The sequence below is a fragment of the Lutra lutra genome, chromosome 10 (genome assembly GCF_902655055.1).
Source record: "Lutra lutra chromosome 10, mLutLut1.2, whole genome shotgun sequence".
NCBI lineage: Eukaryota > Metazoa > Chordata > Mammalia > Carnivora > Mustelidae > Lutra > Lutra lutra.
This window is the reverse complement of record NC_062287.1, coordinates 106,741,373-106,764,101: the sequence shown is the minus strand read 5'-3', so window position 1 is coordinate 106,764,101 and position 22,729 is coordinate 106,741,373. Positions and strand designations below refer to the sequence as shown.

General features: G+C 54.4%; 2 protein-coding genes across 8 annotated transcripts; one reads left to right on the top strand and one right to left on the bottom strand.

The window, feature by feature from the left end:
- The first annotated feature begins 51 nt into the window (after positions 1–51).
- Positions 52–2,380, top strand: TRPT1 (tRNA phosphotransferase 1). 6 transcript variants are annotated; one of them, XM_047747305.1, is made up of 8 exons: positions 52–148; positions 524–607; positions 737–818; positions 1,253–1,422; positions 1,521–1,695; positions 1,896–1,952; positions 2,029–2,162; positions 2,261–2,380. In XM_047747305.1, the coding sequence occupies exons 2-8, from the start codon at positions 533–535 to the stop codon at positions 2,339–2,341; spliced, it is 774 nt and encodes a 257-aa protein (XP_047603261.1). In that variant the 5' UTR covers positions 52–148; positions 524–532; the 3' UTR covers positions 2,342–2,380. The 6 variants fall into 6 exon arrangements, with proteins under 6 accessions (XP_047603261.1, XP_047603259.1, XP_047603258.1 ...); XM_047747303.1 differs by having other exon boundaries at positions 120–144; XM_047747302.1 differs by lacking the exon at positions 52–148 and adding an exon at positions 155–327.
- Positions 2,339–21,655, bottom strand: FERMT3 (FERM domain containing kindlin 3). 2 transcript variants are annotated; one of them, XM_047747295.1, is made up of 15 exons: positions 21,530–21,655; positions 20,802–21,053; positions 17,651–17,884; positions 17,331–17,450; positions 17,060–17,228; positions 16,710–16,812; positions 5,174–5,281; positions 4,875–5,009; positions 4,735–4,784; positions 4,501–4,625; positions 4,151–4,257; positions 3,841–4,074; positions 3,372–3,496; positions 3,021–3,162; positions 2,339–2,900 (listed from the first exon to the last, which is right to left on the bottom strand). In XM_047747295.1, exons 2-15 carry the CDS (start codon positions 20,959–20,961, stop codon positions 2,721–2,723), a joined length of 1,992 nt encoding a protein of 663 aa, XP_047603251.1. In that variant the 5' UTR covers positions 20,962–21,053; positions 21,530–21,655; the 3' UTR covers positions 2,339–2,720. The 2 variants fall into 2 exon arrangements, with proteins under 2 accessions (XP_047603251.1, XP_047603252.1); XM_047747296.1 differs by having other exon boundaries at positions 20,802–20,974; positions 21,530–21,647.
- Between the last annotated feature and the right edge of the window lie 1,074 nt (positions 21,656–22,729).

The following is a 22,729-nucleotide window of genomic DNA, read 5'->3' as shown; positions in this document are numbered from 1 at the left end:
AAGCCTCCAGCAGCACTCACCGAACTACGCGACACACAGGCTCCGCCCCTTTTCCCGAAGCGGAAGTGCCCTTCCCCTTCCTCCCCCGCTTCTCATTGGCGGGTCGCTGCGCCTGGGCCGGCGGGGTCGCGGCGATGCCGACGAGTTGGTGAGGCCGAGCCGGCTTGCGTCTGGTTCCCACCTGCTAATTCTGTCTGTCTTCGCCGGCCCTGACGCTTCCGCCCCGTTAGCCTGGACGCCGGGCCGCCTCCTGCGGCCCACTTTAAGGGGCAGCCCGCGAGCCTGGAGCGCGGGGTCTCGGCTTATCCGGGATCCGTGGGGGGCACGGTGTGACCTTGGGCAAATCTTGCTTGCTGGCCTCAGTTTCCCTCTCTGCACCAGGAAGTTTGGGGTGGGAAGTGAATTTAATGAGCAGAATATCCCCCTCCCAGGTCTCACATCCTGAGGCTCTGTGACTTGCTGGGCAGGACGGGGGACATGAGAGGGTCCTTAACAGTCCCCATATTATCACTGTTCCTCGCAGGACTTTGCCATGAACTCCCCTGGAGGAAGGAGGCAGGAAACCACAGGACCCAGGGGTAGAAGGGCTCACAGACCCCGGGGACAGGTGCGCCCTCCCCACCCTCACCCCCACTTTCTTGGTGGGAGGGTAAAGGAGGAGGACGTGGTGCCCTGGCTCCCCTGAATATGCTGGTTGGGTGAGAGTGGAGCTGGGGCCACCTTTTGGCTCTTACAGGACCAAGACGTGCAGTTGTCCAAGGCTCTCTCCTACGTGCTGCGGCACGGGGCCCTGAAGCTGGGGCTTCCCATGAGGGCTGGTAAGTGAGTCTTGGGGACTGAGGTGAGTGGTTGGAAGTGAGGGAGCAGTGTGAGCTTATCTGTGACTGCCCTACCCCGTGGCCCTGTGGGGACAGCACAGAGGGCCCATCTCCTCCATGTACAGGGAGCACTGAGGCCCAGAGCCCAGGAGCCTGCCTGTTGAGGTAACTGGTGTTTACTGAGCATCCATTCTGGTCAGGGTACTGTGCTAAAACAGGGGCACCCTAGCTTTGTGACCCTCCCGAAGGCAGGTCCTATTCCCATGGAAGTTGAGGAAATGGAGGCCCAGAAAGGGGAGACTCTCACAGATAAAACCCCTGTGACTCGCCCCCACCCCAAGCCTAGGCTCTATTCTGGTTTCCTTTGGCTCCCGCTGTTAACTCTGGCCCAGGCCAGGACTAGTTCCACTCCTGAGCTCCGTGCCTGCCCACAGATGGCTTCGTGCCCCTCGGTACCCTCCTTCAGCTGCCCCAGTTCCACGGCTTCTCGGCTGAAGACGTGCAGCGAGTTGTGGACACCAACGGGAAGCAGCGGTTTGCCCTGCAGCCAGGGGACCCCAGCACGGGCCCTCTCATCCGGGCCAATCAGGGTCACTCCCTGCAGGTGGGCACTAAGGGGACCAGTGGGAGAGCCAGGTGGGACCCCTGCCCGTGTGTGGGGAGGGGGCGTCTCACTGCCGTCCATTCCCCCAACCATCCCAGGTACCGGAGTTGGAGCTGATGCCCCTGGAGACCCCACAGGCCCTGCCCCTGAGGCTCGTCCATGGCACTTTCTGGCAGCACTGGCCATCCATCCTGCTCAGGGGTCTATCCTGCCGGGGAAGGACACATATCCACCTGGCTCCGGGACTGCCTGGGGACCCTGGTGTCATCAGTGGTCAGTAGCCCTCCCCAGCTGTCTTTACCGGGTCCCTCTCCAAGAATAATAGCTTCTCTTGTCCAAGGCCACTCTGTGTTCTGCATGCTGTGGTAGCCCCATCCCTGCCCCTGAGCCCAGGACCTCCCCGCACTGAGCCTGCCCAGGTTTGATGACTGGCCCCCAAATGCTCCAGGCCTCAGCTCCAATTGTCTCCACAGGCATGCGGCCAAATTGTGATGTGGCCGTGTTCATTGATGGGCCCCGGGCCCTGGCAGGTGAGCCTGGACACAGCAGGGACTTCCCCAGGGCTTTCAGATACGGCAGGAGTCCCACCTCTGGCTTTGTCTGCAGATGGAATCCCCTTTTTCCGCTCTGCCAATGGAGTGATCCTCACCCCGGGGAATGCTGATGGCTTCCTGCTTCCCAAGTACTTCAAGGAGGCTCTGCAGCTTCGCCCTACCCGTGAGAACCACCACCATTCTCCTGTTCATGGAGCCTGTGCCCTCTGCCCTCTCCTCCCTCCCAGCTCCCAGCTCAGGCTGACTTCAGTCTCCCTTTCCCTAACATCTTGTTTCTCTCTCAGGAAAGTCCCTTTCCTTGGCTGGTAATGAAGAGACAGAGTGTCAGAGTGGCCCCAAGCACAGCTCCAGAGGAAGCAGGATGACCCAACAATAAAATATTTATTTTTTTTTTAATGTAAAAAGATTAAAAAAAAAAAAAAAAAAAAAAAGCTCCTGTTTGAAACCATGAATTATCATCACCCTGTAGCTACAGCCAGTCTTCCTCATGTGTTCGGAGAGCCCAGCTGGGTCAGCGGTGCTGGTCCTGGCCACTCGGACAAGGGAAAGGTGGGCATTGTGTCAGCTCATAACCCACCCTTCTTAGCCTGGGGGATGGCAGAGTCTGGCCCCGTTAGGTCCCTGGTCTGCATGAAGCCAGTGACAGCAGGTGAATGTGCCCAGCTCGGGGCATGTCTGAAGAGGGTGTGGGCTTAGGCGTGGCCAGAGCAGGTAGCGAGCAAAGTGGGGGCGATAAGACAGACCTCAGAAGGCCTCATGGCCTCCTGTGAGCTGTAGGAAGAGGTCCTCGTCCAGCTCTTCCCCGCGGGCCCGTTCCCGTGTGGACAGGAAAATGTAGCCCCCGATGTATTCGTGCACGATGCGGCAGCTGGCTGATACGCAGCTGAAAGCCACATTGATGTGCTCATCAAACTCGATGGCCACCTGCAGAGTGGGCAGACGGGAGGGGCTGGTGGGGGAAGGGGAGGAGAGCAGCCCCCCTGTCCTGCCCTGGCTGGGCCTGACCCTGCCCATGGAGGCGCCCCCCCCCCACCCTTGGCCCACCTGCCGGATGTCCCAGTTGACATTCCACTGGCGCATGTTGCTGAAGCGCCACGTCTTGACGACGTCGCCCACGGCTAAGTCAATGCGGATCAGTCTGTTGTTGGCGATGCCCAGGATCTCATCCTTCCTGCTGCCCTTGAACCTAGTCTCCGGGGGCGGGAGAGAGTGTGACCCAGAGCAGGGAGCTGGGGCTCCCACCCTCCTGGCCTGATCTCTCGCTCTGGCATTTGCTGCAGGGGTACAGGATGGCGGGGGCGCCCACACAGCACCCACAGAAGGCAGGAAGGGAGGCTTCGGGGTGCCACAGCAGGCAGCCGGGGAAGGCAAAGCGGGCGGGGGCGGGGCCCATACCTGACCACGACGTAGGAGATGCCGAAGTCGGGCAGGGACTGCCAGGCCTGGATGAAACGCAGCTGGGCCTCGGACAGTGAGAGCTGTGCCACGTTCTGGTGGGCTTCCAGGATCCGTGGGGTGAGCTGCGGGACCACACCAGTGAGTGGTCATCAATGTCCCTGAGCCCCCCTGCATGTCCCCACTGGGGAGACTGGATGCTGAGCCCGGAGCAGGGGTGGGGCCACCGAGCACCCTCTCAGGGCTCAGCAGATAGGAGCTGAGCCAGGCCCTGGGGTGGATGTGGGCAGCTGCACCGCGACCCATCCCAGAGGGTGGGGACCGGCCTGTTCAACGTCAAAGACACGGGTAGGGGAAAGAATGAGTGAGCACGGCCTTTTTAGAGGAAGGCTCTGAGAGGCCTCAGGGGCCACAGGTGGCCAGGGAATTGCTGTGGTCATTCCTACCACCCACTTCCTCTGGCTGGCACCTGCTTGGCCTTGAACTTTCGCTGGAAGCGGGGGGCGACAAGGCCGTAGGGGTTGAGGCCCTCGACAGCGGCGTCAGGGCCCTGCGGGTGGCCGCCCGAGCCCCCGCCGCCTGTCCGCTGCAGGCTGAGGAAGGCCAGGATGGCCTGCACTTCGCTGGGGTAGCTGCTGTCCGCCATGGTGCGGCCCTTGGACGCCAGTCGGCAGCCGGCCATCCAGTGGGCGTACTGCTTCTCCTGCGGTGTGAGGAACAGGCTGTGGTTCGGCCCCTGGCCCCCTCCCCACACCAGCCTCAGCCCGGCCCGGACATACATCCTGGCACCGCAGGTAGACCTCACTCATGCCCTCAGGGGAGGGGACGAGGAGTTTGATGCAGAACTTCTGGCCTGAGACGTTGACATCAGGGACCACCTCGCAGCCTAGAGGGAGATGAAGGGGCGGGTAGGAGGCTGGCCGAGGTGGGGGCAGCGGGGAGCCCTGCCTGAGAGGTCCCCGGGCGAACACCAGCCCAGCAGAACACGGGAGGGCGGACGGTGTCTTCTCCCGCCCCCAGGGGGAAACTGAGATGAGAACTTTCAAGTCCCCAGCCCACAGGTGGGCCAGGTGGCCCCTGAGCCAGCTCCTGCCCTTGTCCCCGTCCTGGCCAGGCCACCCTCACTCACCCTTGAGGTTGAGCTGCTGGATGGGGTCCCCCGGGGCCTCATCCTGGCTCTTGTAGTAGGACAGGGTGGTCTCCTTGAACACGACCCAGTGCTGGCGGTACCCCTTTAGGGTCAGCTTCCGGGGCCTGAGGGTGAGGCAGGAGGCTGGTGACGGGCTGCCTCCCCCTCCCTCCTGGGCTCTCTCTCCACCCTGGGCCCCTCCGGCAGGGCTGCTGACTTTGGGCCCAAACTCACCGGAAGATCCGGAGATAGTCCTTGAGTTCGGGGATGGTGGTAAGGTTGTCCTGCAGAGACGAAGAGTCAGAGGGGGATCGTCAGGTCCTCGCCCTTGACCCTGACCCCAAACCCAAACCCTGACCAGAGCCCCTCCTCACCAGCACATCTGTGGATGCCGACCCCTCCAGCTTCACCTCCAGGTTGTTCAGGGCCGCGTCCAAGTCGTCCAGCCCCGGGTCTGTGCCTGTCGGTTCGCCCACCTCCCCGCTCTGGGACAGCTTATTGATGTGGTACTGGGTGGGGCACGCAGCCAGGGAGGGCTGAGTGGGCGGCCCGGTAGCCCACAGTTCCCCAAGTGGGGCTTCCCAGAGATGGGTCCCCCACCTCGGAAGACCCTCCCTGCCCTGGGCCCGGCTAGCGCCCTACCCCGCCCCAGGTCCCCCAGCCCACCGGACACCTGCAGGGCTGCGAACACCATCATCTCCTCCTCAGTGCAGTCGGTCTCCTCCAGCAGCAGGTCCCACCGAGCCTGCTCGTACAGCTGAGTCAGCCGCACCGGATCTGTCTGCAGCGGGGGTCGGGGAGGCTGGGTTCGGTTGGGATCCAACTGCCCCGATCGCTGTGTACCCGGACCCTGTGAGCCTCAGCTACCAGCCCCGCCTTTGCACAGTGGCACGCTCAGCTCGGGGGCCCACGTGGGCAGCGGACCCCAATGCCAGCCTTAAGGCCTGACCAGGCAAGTGATATCTTTTTCCCTGTAAGACTTCTTGTACAGTTGACCGTGTGTTTACTGTGTGCCTGTGGGGGCAGAAGGGGGGCTGAATAAACCAATCAACCTCTAAGTAAGATGATTGAAGATTGTGATAAGAGCAATAAAGGAAATAGCTTCCATGGGGCCATTCACTCATGCTCTCAGGCAAGGACACCCCAAGGATGATGGCGCTGAAAGAGAATGGAATTGGGTACAGGGAACTACTCCACATGAAGAAGCATTCTAGAAAGTCCTCTTTGAGGAGGTGACAGATTGCCCTGAGACCTGAGGATGGCAATGGGCCACTTAATGGGAGAGTGATAGGAAGAACATTCCAGAAAGAAGGAACAGGGAGTGCAAAGCTCAAGGGGGGATCCCAGTTACCCACAGAAGGCCACGCCCATGCTCCCCCTGAAACCAACCACCACTGGTTTATGCAAAGGCATAAAAAGAGTAAATCCAAAAGGACAAAGAAAAGAGCGGGAACGACCCGCTGACAACGTTTTGGCAGAGGGAAAGCAGAAACATGAATGGGAACTGAATTACAGTGGGAGAGAGTTGGGATCTCTTGGTCTTTACCCTCTTTTGTTCTGTAGAAAAGGCATGAATGAGTTTTGAAAATAGGCAGGAAACAAACAGCAAGAAGAACACGGACGTGGACAAAGGCATCCAGTGTGCGTGGTAGCCCTTGGCAGGCTCTGGACAGGGCTCCTCTGGCTGAGGGATGAGGGCGGGCTGAAATGATTCTAGAAGGTGTATAAAAGGAGCAGGTGTTCCCCCCCTCCCCAGTGTCCCCCACTCCTTGCAGCCAAGTGACAGCCAGGCACTGGCAGAAGCCAGAGATTTACTCTCTGGAGATGGTGAGCCAGAGGCACCCCTACATTTGGTACTCTAGACCTGGCTAGGTGAGGGGCTGCTGTGCTTAAAACAGATGCACCAGGGTGCCTGGGTGGCTCAGTGGGTTGAAGCCTCTGCCTTTGGCTCAGGTCATGATCCCAGGGTCCTGGGATGGAGCCCTGCATCTGGCTCTCTGCTCAGCAGGGAGCCTGCTTCCCCTCCTCCTCTCTCTCTGCCTGCTTCTCTGCCTACTTGTGATCTCTGTGTGTCAAATAAATAAATAAAATCTTTTAAAAAATCTCTCTGTCAAATAAAGAAAGAAATAAAATCTTTTAAAAAATAAAAGTAATACATTAAACAAACAAACAAACAAATAGATGTACCAAGAGAAAGGTTGACATCCTGAAAGGTGGGATATCCCCAGCCCTTCCCTACTTGGCACCCAAGACTTTGACAATGAGCCTTCTATTCCCAGTCGGGAGATCAGAGGGTTCACTGCTGAGAAACTGATGAGCCAAAGAGAAAACTCCCCCAACGAGTGGTGATGACATGCCTACCCCAGCATCCAGGAGCCCCCAAAGTGCTAAGCCCTTTTCATCCACTGGGGGGTGGTTCTATGGGTTCCTACAGCCCTGCCTCTCAATATGAAAGGGCAGGCAGGGATCACCCCAGCATAAGGACAGCTATGGCAGCAACTATAGAGACAAGACAAGAGCTTGGAGGGAACCAAGACAGTAGGGAGAGGAAGAAAATTTCAAGCAGGCAGAATCCTTAGAGAGATGAAATGCTGTACTCAGAGCACAAAAACGTGATGCTGTGTTAAAAAAAAAAAAGAACATAATTATAAAGGTATAGAATTTTAGGTTGCGTGGCATTGGTAAAGAGAGACAAATTGACGAATGGAACCAGAGAGTCAGAGACCCACACACGTTCACCTGACCTACAACAAAGGTGACCCTGCAGTCACTGGGAAAGGATTCCGTTTTCAGTAAATGATACTGGGTCGATTGGATACCCGTATTTTTTTTTAATTGTTTTGTTCCCCTACCTCACACCACATAAAAATATCAGCTCCAGCTGGATTACAGATCTAAACATGAAAGTTAAAACAACAAAGCTTTAGAGAAAAGTAGGTCTACATATTTGTGACCTTGAAACAAAAAAGATTTGTTTTTAAAGATTTTTTTTTAATTTATTTATTCGACAGAGAGAAATCACAAGTAGGCAGAGAGGCAGGCAGAGAGAGAGAGGAGGAAGCAGGCTTCCTGCCGAGCAGAAAGCCCGATGCGGGGCTCGAACCCAGGACTTGGGATCATGACCTGAGCCGAAGGCAGCGGCCCAACCCACTGAGCCACCCAGGCGCCCCAAAAGATTTGTTTTTAAACAGGACCCAAGGGCGCCTGGGTGGCTCAGTGGGTTAAGCCGCTGCCTTCGGCTCAGGTCATGATCTCAGGGTCCTGGGATCGAGTCCCACATCGGGCTCTCTGCTCAGCGGGGAGCCTGCTTCCTCCTCTCTCTCTCTGCCTGCCTCTCTGTCTACTTGTGATCTCTGTCTGTCAAATAAATAAATAAAATTTTTAAAAAAAAATTAAAAAAAATAAACAGGACCCAAAAGATATTCATCATAAAAGAAAAAAATATTTAAAAATAGAAGATAGATTGTATTACAATTAAGAACTTCTTTTTATCAAAATAAACCATCAAGAGAATGAAAAGGCAAAATACAGGGTGGGAAACTATAATCACATATTTATCCGACAAAGTACTACCCATATACAGAATATATAAAGAACTCCTATGAAGCAGTATGAGAGGCAAGCGACTCAATATTAAAAATTGGCAAAGAAGTTGAGCAAAAACGTCACCAAAGAGGATCTCCAAATGGCTAGTAGCCCAATGAGAAAGGGCTCAACTTGATTAGTCATCAGGGAACTGTGAAAGCCACATGGAGGGGCGCCTGGGTGGCTCAGTGGGTTGAGCCGCTGCCTTCGGCTCGGGTCATGATACCAGGTCCTGGGTTCGAGCCCCACATCGGGCTTTCTGCTCAGCGGGGAGCCTGCTTCCTCCTCTCTCTCTGCCTGCCTCTCTGCTTACTTGTGATTTCTCTCTGTCAAATAAATAAATAAAATCTTTAAAAAAAAAAAAAAAGAAAGCTACATGGAAATCACATCAGTGATGTCTGGGGTGAGGTGTGGGAGGAGGAATGATTGCAAATGGGCAGTAGAGAACCTTCTGGGGGTGATGAAATGTTCTAAAACTTGATTGCGGTGATGGCTGCCCAGTGTATAAATTTTCCGAATGTAATGAAACTGAATGCTTATGATGAGTGATTTTTATGGTAGGCAAGTTATATCTAAGTAAAGCTGTTAAAAAAAAAAACCATATAAACAAAAAACCATATGAGATACCATTACACACCTACCAGGATGGCTACCATGGAAACGCCAGTGCCACACTAGTGAAATCGTGGAACAAGCAAAATTTTTGGATCCTGCTGATGGGGGCTGTAACCTGGTACAACCACTTCAGAAAGCTGCTTAACAGCTGTCTGCTACAGTTAAACCAAAGCTGCCCCTTAATCTAGCAATTCCACCTCTGGGCACATACGCTACAGAAATGTGTACATATGTTCACCAAAGACATTACTGGAATGTTCATAGCATCTTTATTCATAACAGTCCCAATCTGGAAACTGTGCAATGCCCATCCAGGAGAATGGAAAATTAATTATGGTATATTGACATAAGGGAATGTCACACACCAATGAGAAGGAATAAGCTACAACAGTACGCACTGTGCATGAATCATACGCGCATAATGCCGAGTGAAAAAAGCCAGACGCAAAAGAGTACAGGCTGTGTGATTTCACATATGTAGATTTCAAACACAGGCTAAAGGATCTATGGTGTTAGAATTAACATTAGTGCTTCCTCCCAGGGAGATACTGACCAGAAGTGGTAGGAAAGGGGCTTCTGGGGGCTGGTGAAACCCTGCTGCTTGAAATATTGGATACATTTGTACATTTTTCTAAATGTATGTTACACTAACAAACAAAAAACCTTACAAAGGAATACTCCAAAAACAAGAGCTCTTAGAACTTGAAAAAAATACAGTTGCAGAAATTAAAAATTCAATCGATCATTTGAAAGAAAAGTCAGGGCGCCTGGGTGGCTCAGTCATTAAATGTCTGCCTTTGGCTTAGGTCATGATCCCGGGGTCCTGGGATCGAGCCCTGCATCGGGCTCCCTATTTGGCAGGAAGCCTGCTTCTCCCCCTCCCACTCCCCCTGCTTGTGTTCCTTCTCTTGCTGTGTCTCTCTGTCAAATAAATAAATAAAATCTTAAAAAAAAAAAAAAGATAAGTCAAAGCCCTCTCCAGAAAGTAAAACAAAAGACAACAAACTTAGTAATGAGAAAGACAAGGGGCACCTGGATGGCTCAGTCAGTGGAGCATGGGACTCTTGATCTTGGGATTGTGAGTTTGAGCCCCACACTGGGTATAGAGATTACTTAAAATTTTAAAAAAATCTTAAAAAAAAAAAAAAAAGAGGGCGCCTGGGTGGCTCAGTTGGTTGGGCAACTTCCTTCGGCTCAGGTCATGATCCTAGAGTCCCAGGATTGAGGCCCACATTGGGCTCCCAGCTCCACAGGAAGTCTGTGCTTCTCCCTCCGACCTTCTCCCCTCTTACGCTCTCTCTCACTATCTTTCAAATAAATAAATGGTATTAAAATAAAAAAAAAAGACATGAGAAAGACAAGATAAATGTCCTATGTTTTTTTCTTTGAAGAAGCAATCTATGGGGTCTAATATCTACAGAGTTCCAGAAGAAAGGAACAGAAAAGTGGTGGGAGGAAATGATTAAAGAGATTGTTTAAGGCGTTTCTCCAGAACTGAGAGACTCAAGATCTTCATCTGAAGGGATCAGCAAGTGTGCACGCCAATCAAGGAAGACAGATCCATACTAGGACATATTATAGAGAGATTTTAATGCATCATGAGATAAGAAGAACACTAAAAGCTTCTGGTATCTCCCCTCCTTCTCTAAGAAAAAATAAAAGGTCTCACATGGAAGGATTGAAAACAAAATGACATTAGATTCCTCAGTAGAACCACTGGGACCCAGAGCACCATGGGAAGGTGGCTTCAGATTCAGCAGGGAAATATCTCCAACCTAGAATTCTATACCTAGCCAAACTATCATGTGAGTGAGGGTAGAACAGGGGCCTTTTCAGACATGCAGGATTTCAAATCATTTACCATTTTACAGGAAGCTATTAAAATAAATGTTTCATCCAAATGAAGGCGTTAGTCAACAGAGGAACACATGAGAGTCAGGAACCAAGGAGTCCAATAGAGGGATGCTCAGGAAATAGGGAAGAGCAGTGACAACAGCTGTGCTGTGGGTCTAGAGTGCCAGCTTCGATGGTTCCATGACAAAGATAACACTGACTAATATCCTAAAGCCATCCACCACGGCGCCTGGGTGGCTCAGTTTGTTAAGCCTCTGCCTTCAGCTCGGGTCATGATCTCAGAGTCCTGGCATCAAGCCCCGCATCAGGCTCTCTGCTCGGTGGGGAGTCTGCTTACCCCTCTCTCTCTTCCTGCCTCTCTGCCTACTTGTGATCTCCCTCTCTCTGTCAAATAAATAAATAAAATCTTAAAAAAAAAATAAAGCAACCCACCCGTTTGAAAAGAGTATTGTGGTTGGGCTACAATGTTGGAGTGGCTTGGCTATGGAACTTCCCACTTCATCACTGTGAAGACCCCAGAGGAGAAGCCATAGCCACATGGAGAGTATCTTACAAGAGAGACCCCCAAAAGAGAACAAAAACGACCCAGTGGATTGTAGATATTGAACAAGAGACCATATAGAACAGTGATCCCTGGGGCGCCTGGGTGGCTCAGTGGGTTAAGCCGCTGCCTTTGGCTCGGGTCATGATCTCAGGGTCCTGGGATCGAGTCCCGCGTTGGGCTCTCTGCTCAGGGGGAGGCCTGCTTCCCTCTCTCTCTCTCTCTCTCTCTGCCTTCCTCTCCATCTACTTGTGATCTCTCTCTGTCAAATAAATAAATAAAATCTTAAAAAAAAAAAAAAAAAAGAACAGTGATCCCTGACAGAAGGGAAACAAACATGGTGTATCCTGATTGGCCCAGCTCATTGCCCAGAAAGAGCTATACAAAGAGGGCGACCCCAAATACAGCCCAGCATATTCCCCAAGTTGAAGAAATGTTGTTGAGCATTTGGTGAGTCCAAGGCAGCTAGAGTTCACAGGACAGAGTCCTGTGGGGGAGAGAGCTGCACAGAAAGAAAGCTCTGGAATCAGCAGGGGGCTCCTCTTGAGTCTTTAAGCACTGATCAGTGTATGTGTGTAAGGAAACTACCCAAGGCTGATGAAAAACAAAAACAAAACCAAAACAAACTTGAAAGGAGCAGATGGAACATTCACCAGAGCTCACCTAAGGGTGGCAATGGTTCACACTCCCAAAAGCCAGATTAGAGAAGCCTCACGATGCATGGTGTGTTAGATAGAATTCTCTGAAGGCAATGCCTCAGTAATGGGCTACATTAGCCCTAGATTAGAGGATGTTTTTGTCCCGCCTCATTAACATTCAAGGCAAACCTTGGAAGGATCAAACGGTCTCCAAGTGGTTTAACTTCATCCCTAAACAAAGTTTAAAAATACTTAAAGGACTACGAAAAACCCCCCAAAAATCTAGCACCCAAGAACATAAAATTTGTAATGTCTGTCTGGCATTAAATAAAAAATGATCAGGCACAAAAAGAAGAAAGAAAAAGAAAAAAACAACAAGGGGCACCTCGGTGGCTCAGTCAGTTAAGCGTCTGCCTTCAGCTCAGGGCATGATCCCAGGGTCCTGGGACCGAGCCCTGCATCAGGCTCCCTGCTCAGTAGAAAGCCTACTTCTCCTTCTGCCCCTTACCCTGCTCATGGTCTCTCTTAAATAAATAAATAAATAAATAAAATCTTACTCCCCCAAAAGAAAAATAAACAACAACAAAAAACCCCACAATAAAATAAAACACCCCCCCCCCAATAAAGGAAAAATATAGCCAGGCATGAAAATAAGCAGAAAAATAGAACTCATAACAAGGAGAGAGTCTATAGAAACAGATCTAGAAACAACACAAGTGATAGAATTAGTAGATAAAAACATGCAGAGTTAATGGCCACGGTCGCCAAACTGTGGAAAGAACCAAGATGCCCTTCAACAGACGAATGGGTAAGGAAGATGTGGTCCATATACACTATGGAGTATGATGCCTCCATCAGAAAGGATGAATACCCAACTTTTGTAGCAACATGGACGGGACTGGAAGAGATGATGCTGAGTGAAATAAGTCAAGCAGAGAGAGTCAATTATCATATGGTTTCACTTATTTGTGGAGCATAACAAATAGCATGGAGGACAAGGGGAGATGGAGAGAAGGGAGTTGAGGGAAATTGGAAGGGGAGGCAAACCATGAGAGACTATGGACTCTGAAAAACAATCTGAGGGTTTTGAAGGGGCGGGGGGTGGGAGGTTGGGGGAACCAGGTGGTGGGTATTAGAGAGGGCACGGATTGCATGGAGCACTGGGTGTGGTGCAAAAACAATGAATACTGTTGTGCTGAAAAGAAATAAAAAAAAACATGCAGAGTTATTATAAAAGCATCATGGGTGTTCAAGGAGGTAGAGAGACAGGGGCATTTTAGGGAGAGTCACGGAAACTACTAAAAAGGTCACAGTTTGGGGCGCCTGGGTGGTTCAGTGGGTTAAAGCCTCTGCCTTCAGCTCAGGTCATGATCTCAGGGTCCTGGGATCGAGCCCCACATCAGGCTCTCTGCTCGGTAGGGAGCCTGCTTCCTCCTCTCTCTCTGCCTGCCTCTCTGCCTACTTGTGATCTCTGTCTGTCAAATAAATAAATAAAAAATCTTAAAAAAAAAAGTCACAGTTAAATTTATACGCATGAAATCCATGGCAGATTTGACATGGCAGAAGAAAGATTAGTAAACCTGAAGATAGGGCAAGAGACCTACTCAAAATGCAACATAGAAAAACAAGACTGGAGAAATCACCTAAAAAGAAACAGTGAACAGAGCATCAGTGGGCCATGGGATGAAGTGAAGCAGTCTAGTAGTTCATATAACCGGAATCCCAGCAAGGGAGGAAGCGGGAAAAAAAAAATCCTGAAAAAACAACGACCCCAAATTTTCCAAATTTGATACAAACTATCAACTCACAGATTCAAGAAGCTCACTGAACCCCAAGCACAAAAAACCTGAAGGGAACCAAGGCGTATGATAATCACACTGTTTAAAACCAGTGATAGGGGCGCCTGGGTGGCTCAGTCAGTTAAGCAGTGAAGCATCTGACCTCAGCTCAGGTCATGATCCCAGGGGTCCTGGGATTGAACCCCTTGTCAGGCTTCCTGCTCAGTGGGGAGCCTGCTTCTCCCTCTCCCTTTGCCACTCTCTCCTGACCTGGGTACTCTCACTTGCATGCCTTCTCTCTCAAATAGATAAATAAAATCTTAAAAATAAGTAAATAAATAAACAAATAAATAAAGTACCGTAAGAAACAAAACCGTCACCCAAGAATTCTACACCGAGTTAAAATCTCTCTCAAAATCAGGGGCGCCTGGGTGGCTCAGTCATTAAGCGTCTGTCCTTGGCTCAGGTCAAGATCCTAGGATCCTGGGATTGAGCCCATCCTGGGATTGGGCTCACTGCTCTGTAGGAACTCTGCTTCTCCCTCCCCCACTCCCCCTGCTTGCATTCCCTCTCTACCGGCTCTCTCTCTGTCAAACAAATAAAATCTTTAAAAATAAAAGTCTTAAAATCAAAGGCAAAATAATGACTTATTCAGACATACAAAAGCTGAATGAATCATCACCAGTAGAGCAGCACCACAAGAAATGTTAAGGTCCTTCAGGCAGACAGAAAAACAGAGCAGCTGGAAATGGGGATCTACACAGGGGAATAAAGAGTACAGGAAACTGCGAGGGTGAGGGTCACGTGCTCTGCCAACTGAGGCAACCAGGCACCTTCTGGGTATTATTTCTCAAAATTGCCTGGGAATCTCCAGTTTTCGCAAAAGTTCCACCAAAAATTAAAAAAAAGAGCGATTGAAGGGTTAAAGCATAAGTAGTAGCGATAATGATTCGACAATTCTATTCCTCGGTCTACACCAAGAGAAATGAAAAGATAGGACCACCCCAAAACTTGTATCTGAATGAACAGTCATAACAGCCTTATTCATAATAGCCAACCTGTGGGTGGGTGGGTGGGGGGAGGGGCGAGCCAAATGTCTATTAATCGCTGAATGGATCAATAAAATGTGGTCTGTCCCTACAATGAAATTCCACTTTGCAGTAAAAAGGGATGAAATGGAACCATGCTAAAACATGAAAACAGAAACCAGCCACAAAAAGTGACATACTGGGGTGCCTGGGTGGCTCAGTGGGTTAAAGCCTCTGCCTTCGGCTCGGGTCATGGTCCCGGTGTCCTGGGATTGAGCCCCGCATCGGGCTCTCTGCTCGGCAGGGAACCTGCCTCCTCCTCTCTCTCTCTCTGCCTGCCTCTCTGCCTACTTGTGATCTCTATCTGTCAAATAAATAAATAAAATCTTTAAAAAAAAAAAAAAGTGACATACTGTCTGATCCCTTTTGTAGGAAATGTCTAGGATGGGCAAATCTATGGAGACAGAAAGGAGATTAGGAGTTGTCTGGGGCTCAGTGGGTGAGGGATAAATGGAGAGTCACTGATGATGGGTGTGATTTTCTTTTCGGGTGATGAAAATATTTCAAAATGGATTGTGCTGATGGTTGCCCAAGTCTGTGAATGTCTTAAAAACCATGAGGTTGGGGTGCCTGGGTGGCTCAGTGGGTTGAGCCGCTGCCTTCAGCTCGGGTCATGATCTCAGGGTCCTGGGATCGAGCCCCGCATCGGGCTCTCTGCTCAGCAGGGAGCCTGCTTCCTCCTCTCTCTCTGCCTGTCTCTCTGCCTGCTTGTGATCTCTGTCTGTCAAATAAATAAATAAAATCATTAAAAAAAAAACCCATCAGGTTGTCCATTTAAACAGGCAGAAGATATGGTATATGAATTATTTCTCCATATAGCCATTGTAAGAATAATGACAGCAGCAGGAATGACAGTGTCTTGAGGGCTTTGACAAAGGCAGAACTGAAGTGTGTGATAACCAGCATGTACAGGCCGGGAAGGGAAATGCAAGTGTCTTGTAAGTTTCTCCTGAAGAAGCCTTGAGTATTTCCGGATGGTAATAGAGTCTGTGTACTAAATCCCTTCTAGCAACCACCAAAACCATTTTTTTAAGTATAGCTAATAAACTAAAATAAAAGAGATAAAATGGAATCAGGAAGACCACTCAAACCAAAGTAAGGCAGGAGAGCTGGGAAGGGAATAACAAAGTCCCCAGGAGAGGAAGCAGCCAACGGTGAAAGGGAAGGAGCCAGACGGACACGTCAGGCAGGGGCCTGGGGGTTCTGCAGTTGGGGGCCACCGGCAGCCACAGGAATGACTTGACCTCGCGTCTGTTCATTCCAGACGTGGTGTGGAGCTTGGGGAGGCCAAGAGAGGAGAAAGGTGTATTAGGAGGCCTGCTCTAGGCAACATGACATGGGCTGGCCGCCGGACAGATGGACAGATGAAAAGACAGAGAAGAGCTGGTGGTTTGGGATGTTAATTCACGGGAGGAGGCACGGGACACAAAGACGGATGAAGTAGGAGGGAAAGGAGAGGCTCCAGAATGGCGTAAGCAACGAATCCATGAAAGCTTTGCAAAGAACCGGTGAAAGGTGGAGGATGTGTGGGGCAGGCTGGGAATCATGACTTCTGGTTCAGGCCAAGTCTGACATGCCTGTTAGGCCCGTGAACGGAGCGGGGCCACCTGGACACTCAAGTCTAGTGCTCCAGTGAGGGTCTCGGGAGGTCTGCCCTGAGATCACACGCGTGGGAGCTATAACGGGCAAAGGGGTAAGGATGGCTGCAGAGGGCGTTCTGGGTTTGCCAGGCTGTGGAAACAGGAGGAAGAGTGGGGGGAGTCTGGACAGGGCATCTGGAACCCCCCCAAGTTCATGGGGGTCACAAGTGGCCTAGTAAGAAGCAGAAGGGAAGGGAGCGGGGGACAGAGAGCATGCAGGGCCAAACCTGCAGATCGCAGCATCGCCCTTTCCGGGAAGCCTTCTCTGAGTCCAGGTGCCAGGCACCTCCCACCTGCACAGGCTTCCTAGGGACGCCCGCCACTGTCTACACTGCCCAGACGGGGGTGTGGATGAGGCAATGGATGGATGGACAGACGCCCTGCTAGTCCCTCAAGTTCCCAGAGCCCAGACCCCTGACCCTAAGTCCTCATGTCTCACTGCACCAGTCCCCGGCCCCGGCCCAGCCCACCTTGGGATCCAGGTCGAAGAAGCTGTAGTACTTAAAGCGCAGCCAGAGCATGTCCCCGGCAGTGATCCCCTGCTGCATGAGGCACCGCGACGAGTCCAGCCACCTGGGCCACAGTGCAGGCAGAAGTCAGGGCCATGGCAGAGGCAGTGCTGGGCGGGGCAGGGGGGCGTGGGGGGGCAAGGGGGGGTGTGGGGGGGCCGTGGTGGAGGGAAAGCACACTCATAAGACAGGCCTGGAAACTGGAGGTAGGGATCTGGGGTAAGGATCCATGGGAGGGCAGGGGCCCTGGCAGTGGGAGCCCAGATCCACAGGGACCGAGCCCTGGGCCACAGAGCCGGCCGGCAGCACACCTGCTGTGGAGCTGGGTCTTGTCCAACAGGGAGCTGGGCCGAGGCAGGCGCTGGAGCAAGGCGGGGTCCGGCGGTGGCTGTGGCCGGCTCAGCATGTGGTAGCAGGCCTCGGTCTGGGCACTGTCGGAGAAGTGGGCTGGCATCCCCCGGAACAAGGCAGGTGCCACGCCTGGAGTGCAGGACAGAGTTAGACAGGCCCCACTTCCAGGCCCGGCCTCAGGATGCCAGCGCCCAGCCCCCACCCCACCCCACCTGCCCAGCCTGTGCTCACCCCCAGCCAGGACGACCTTGGTCAAGTCATACAACTCCTCTTCCGGCTCCTTGTCCTTCTTCTTCTTCTCCTTCTTCTCAGGAGCCCGGAGCAGAGACAGCTCCTCGGGGTGCCGGATACCTGGGGGGGAGCTGGCCCCTCAGCAGGGGCTGGGGTCCTGCCCTGGAACCTCCCTGCCCCACTCCCAGGACTCTGGGGCCGTGACAGGGGACAGGACTGCGAGGACCACGTGACCACGGCCCGACTGGGAGGGCAGGGACACCTGCCCTCTGGCAGGACCCTCACTGGGGCGGAAGAGCAGAGAGCAGCAGGGGACTCACTGAGTAGGCGGCAGATGGCAGCCACGGCCTGGAAGAGGGGCTGGGAGAAGCTGGCTCGCAGGCGCAGGGCCCGGCGGTTTGGCAGCCGCAGGATGATGGGCCGGTGCTGGGGCCCGAAGAAGAGGCGGGCGTCGGCCAGGATGCCATACTTGTCCAGCGTCCAGTGCGTCTGCAGGAGCCACTGCCTTTTCTGCTCCCACCAAATAGCATGGTCTGACCAGTCCTGCTTGCGCTCTGCGGGGCCGCGGGGAAGCAGGGGCCCATCAGCCATGGAGGGCCCGGCCCCCCAGGGGGCTGAGCACCGGCCCAGGCCAACACGGGCCCAGGCTGGATTGGCTGGGGGTCTGGGACTGAGGTCATGGCAGGATGGCTCTTTGCCAGCTCACCCTGCTGGTTCTATGGGGCTGAGTTGTGACATCACTTTCCAAGGGAGCCCCCCGCCCCCAGGTTCCAGGTGTACCGATCTTTCTGCCTCTACCTCATGCACCCCGGCCCATCAGGCTGCCTGGAACAGCAGCGGGTGTGACTCCTGGCTGGCTGGCCTCTCGCTGGTGCTCCAGGAGCCTGGGAGGCCAAGGCTCTGTTGGGGCCCTGGCACTGTGCCCGGCCCAGCAGGCCTTCCACGAACATTCCTGGGTTACACGTTCTGTGCCCTTGGCCGAGGCCTCTCGCTCTCTGGGCCTCGGGTTTGTGGTTCGTGGGATGTGAGGAGTCACCCTCCCAAGCCTGTGGGCCCGGAAGCGCGCCTGCCCCAGTATGGGCGACGCGCTCTTCAGGCCTGTGAATGCCCGCGAGAGAGGATCCAGTCTGAACCTCCAACTTTCCCTGTCCTGCAGCTAGTGACAGATGACAGGGCTCCATCCAGGTGGGCTGGTGTGTGGCGATCACAAAGACAAAGGGTGGACGGATATAGCCCTCTGGGGTGTGCAAAGCCCTTCCTGGCCAGTGCTCTGTCCCTGTCTCCACCCGCACTCCTGCTCCCCTCCCTCCTCCTCCCTCCCTCATGTCACCAGAGCTGCCAATGGCAAGACATTCTCTGGCTCAATCTGTCCAACCTCGCAGAGTCCTTGGAGCCGCTGTCCTCACTCTGTTCTGGCCTGTGGCGCGTTCCCCATCTCCTCTCGACCTTTGGCTCTTGTCTTGTCCTCCTCCTCCTTTTCCTGGCCGCCCCTGTCCTTCTCTGGTTGGGAATTCCTTCCTCCCCAACCCAGGCCTCTTCCCAGGGCTCCTTCCTCTATGGCCTCATCTTCCTGCTTCCATCCCCACACACCATAGCTCAGGACCAGGCCCTTGCCCTGGGCCCTGGACCAGAAACCTACAGGCCAGGGGCGAAAGGACACACCAACTGGCTTCAGTTGTTCCAAAAAAATGTTTACAGGCCACGTGCCTGCCTGTGGGACAGAAATGCAGTAACTCCTACTTCCAGCCCCTGAGAAGCACATGAAACTCGCTGTTTCTGACACTGGACCGAGGCTCTTCTCCCTCCTTGCTGGCTCCTCCGCAGGGCATCTGGGGACTAGGGCGACCCGACTTCCCCGCCAGGCCCGAGCATTCTCCCTTCCACTTTTAGCCCCCACATTTCATTGATGCCCATCTCACTTCCAAAAGCCACCCTCCGGTCTGTCCTCACCACCCAGCATAGGAAGATTGTCTCCCTGCCTCCAGCTCACCCCTAAGCTGAGGGGCCTGTCTAGAGGTAAGTGGCTGAAAACCCTTCTGCCTCCAGGAGTCTAAACTCCTAAAGGCAGCCACCCCAACCTCTTTTCTGGTCATGCCCAAGTTCAGAACACCCCCACACTCCAACATCACACCTTGCCCCTGCCCCCCTGCGCGGCAGCCCCTCTCAGGACTCTGCTAGGGAGTCTCCCCGTCCTAGCTGCGTGCACCCCCTCTGGCTCCAGGCCCTGTGCTCTCGCCTCTGGTGCCAAGGCCTCCATTCAGCCCCGTGCTGGGAGCTGGATGGTTGGTCTCACCCGCCTGGCCTTACTCCAGGAAGGCAGGGGCTGGCCTGGCATGGGGTCTGGCCTGACAGAGCCTCAGTGGACATCTGATACACTCAGGAATGAGCGGGATTGGGAAGGGCGGGGACAATGTCCCCACTGCAGGGGACAGAAGCTGAAGGGACTTACCGCCGGGGGGGTACCCAGCAGCAGGTGTGGGGATCAGCTCTGCCCACCCGCCTGCCTGACTCCTTATTTAGGCCTTGTGCATGGCTCGTGTCCCCTGCCCTGGAGCCAACCAGGTCTCCCCTTGGGGCCCTATCTCTTCAGCCCCTCTGCCCTGGCTCAGCCCACGCCTGTCTACAGCTTGGCCTGATGCCCCAACTCCTGAGGGACCCTCTGTTTCCCACTTCTGCTTTCACAGCCTCCTTGGGCCCTGCCTGCTGGAAGCTCCTTCACTACCTCGGCCTCATGGCTGGGTTGTCCCGGGCCCTGCCCGTCCACAAGCCAGCCCACCTGGCTTGCAGGCCGCACGTGGCGGGTTGGCCAGCGGTGAGGAAGCCTGTCTGCCCCTGCCTCCCGCAGGTGGCCCAGGACCCAGGAGCCAGGGGCTAAAATGATTGTGGGCTTGCCTTCTGGCTCTGCCTACCCGGGTGGGCCTGCTGCCCTCCCAGGAAGGGGCAGCCCTGACCTCTGGGCAGGGAAAGGGGATGAGAAGCCCCCGTGTCACTAGCCCTGCTCTTCTCCACGCCTGATACCACAGGCTGCCCTACTGTAACTTCCTGTGGGGGCAGGGCCTTCCCACCCAGGCTAGGCCCGTCACCAGCCTGCGGAGGGCTTCCGCTCTGGGGAGAGGGTATGGGAGCCAGCCCCGCGTCCCCTGGTCTCCCCCGAGACCTCAAATGTAGCCTCTGCCTTGGCCCGGGGCCAGGCCCCTCCTGCCCCAGACATGGGTGAACAGCCCGTGGCTGGGTCTGCTCCCTGGGGACTTAGCAGAACCAGCAGGAGCAGGAGGAAGGGAGGGAAGATTGCGGGAGGGAGGGGAAGTTGGGGAAATGTCTTTTTTGGAACCAAATGATTAAGCGGGTGCCTGAGTCACTGTGGCGGGGTTATCGAGCACAGCACAGTCGGGTGGCCCGGAAGTGCCCACGGACCCAGTCACAGTGGCCCCGTGGTGCTGAGGTCAGCAGCAGGGGCCATGGGACACTCACTGATCTCCTCCACGATCTTTAGGAGCACCCCGCCGATGTGCGACTCTCCCGTGACCCGGAGGGTGACGGACTCGGCCTCTGGGTCCTCCTCTCCCACAAACACCCGCAGCTCCCAGGACGAGTCGATGTAGTCCCCGGTGGCCGTCTTCATCCCCGCCATGGCTGCGGCAGCTCTGCAGAGGGTGGGGAAGGAGGCAGGGTGCTGGGGCCTCAGAGGCTGCCCACGTTTGAGCAGAAGTGGCGTTTGGTGACCTGGACAGGCAGGAAAGCAGAGAGCGCACCCATGGGCCAGAATGTCACGGCAGCCTCGAGACACAGGCCTCAGAGCCTCTCGCCATTACCGGTGGTTTAGCTGCACGGTGCTTCCAGCCCACTCCCATCTTACAGACAGGAAGACTGAGGCCCGGAACGAGTAAGAAGAGCCTCGCTCAAGATCACCAGGCTTGATGCCAGAACCTGGCACAACCTCCATCTGCTTCCCCAGCCCACGTCACCCCGAGTCTATACTGGCAGCTGCTGAGGCCTGGAAATGGTGGGGGACCCAAGTCAGAAAATAACTCCCACTCCTGGCCCAAAGCTCGGGTCCTGACATCCCAAGCCAACCAAGGCCTCTCTAGGGCGCCGAGAAGTCCGGGCTGCCGCATGGGCAGAGGCGTGCTGAGCAGCGCGGCTCTGCAGGAGGGTGAGGAAACGGGGTCCTTGTGCCTTCAGCCGCCGCCCCAGCTTACCTTGCCTGTAAGGGTTTGGGGGCTGCAGGTGCGGGGGTGGCTCGGAGTGTCAGCCACTCCCGGCCTCAGTCTGAACACCTGCGGCTCAGTGAGGGACTCCTTCCCCCTTTGCTTTCTTTTAGAGCTTCCCGGAGCAAGGGCAGTCCTTATCGTGAGGGCGGGCTCAGCCCCTCCCCAGGACTGAGCCCCTCCCCAGGGCGGGCTGGCCTGGTGCAGGAAGCCAGTTGACAGCACGCCCCAAGGGCTCCGGTGCCCCAAGGGCTCCTGTTCACGGGCCCCACCTTTGTTCCTGGGGAGTACAGGAAGCAAGGGAAGAGCAGGCCAGGGGCCCACCACCGCACCAAGTGTCCCCTCTTCTGGAGGGAAGCAGCTCGGTTCAAACCAGGAAAGTCACCAACTCATGTTCTCCATACCCATTGTCCCCTGTAGGAAGTCATCTCCCATATCCAGCCTGTCACAAAGTGGGAGGGTGGGGGGCTGTGGGTCACAGCACATCACTGTACTGTCAAGAGGGAAAGCCACACAAGGGAAGCATGGGGTCCAGGTAATTTAGGAAGCTGGAAGTTCAAGCGAGCTCCAGTCGGGTAGGTCCCTTATCACCAAGAAGTAGATCCTTAAAGAAGACCCCGAGGGGAACAACTTCCTTAAGTCTTTCCTGTCCCAGTGCTGGCCTCAATTTCCAAACATGTAGACCTTTGAGCTGCCCAGGGCAACAGCTGAACAGGAATGGGGCCCTGGTCATCCACAACCTCTTGCCCTACCCCTCCAGGGTTCAAGGCTTCCAACCTGTCACCTCCCCTCGGCCCCTCCATGTGACATTCCGGCTCACCCCGAGTACCCCAAGGGTCACTCCCGTCAAGTCCCTACTCAAATGTGACTCTGGAGGGTCCCACCACCGGCACTGGGAGGTCAGCTTTGGTAGAGCAGAGAGGCCTGGTGCTCGCTGCTGGCCCCCCGCAGGAACCGGAGCCCTTCCAGAGAGAATCCGTTTGGGGCCCGAGGGAACAGAGCCAGAAGAGTGTCAGGAGCACCAGGAACAGCAGAACGCCCACGGAGAGGAGGCTTTCTGCACTTGCCACCCAGAGGGAGGAAGGGGCCTGCTGGAGATTCCCAGGGGAAGGCCAGCGTATGCAAAGTCAAGGCGGCAGGAAGTACCCCGGCTGCTGGCCTCAGCAGCTTCCCAGCTCAGAAAGCTGTGCT

Coding starts and splice junctions, on each gene's coding strand:
- TRPT1 (XM_047747299.1), top strand. CDS start 408: ATGAGCAGAATATCCCCCTCCCAG. Junction 1,423..1,520: donor ATCAGGGTCACTCCCTGCAG/GTGGGCACTAAG, acceptor CAACCATCCCAG/GTACCGGAGTTGGAGCTGAT. Junction 2,163..2,260: donor AGAACCACCACCATTCTCCT/GTTCATGGAGCC, acceptor TTTCTCTCTCAG/GAAAGTCCCTTTCCTTGGCT.
- FERMT3 (XM_047747295.1), bottom strand. CDS start 20,961: ATGGCGGGGATGAAGACGGCCACCGGGGACTACATCGACTCGTCCTGG. Junction 17,885..20,801: donor AAAGATCGTGGAGGAGATCA/GTGAGTGTCCCA, acceptor GCGGCCCCGCAG/AGCGCAAGCAGGACTGGTCA. Junction 4,785..4,874: donor CGGCATCCACAGATGTGCTG/GTGAGGAGGGGC, acceptor TCGTCTCTGCAG/GACAACCTTACCACCATCCC.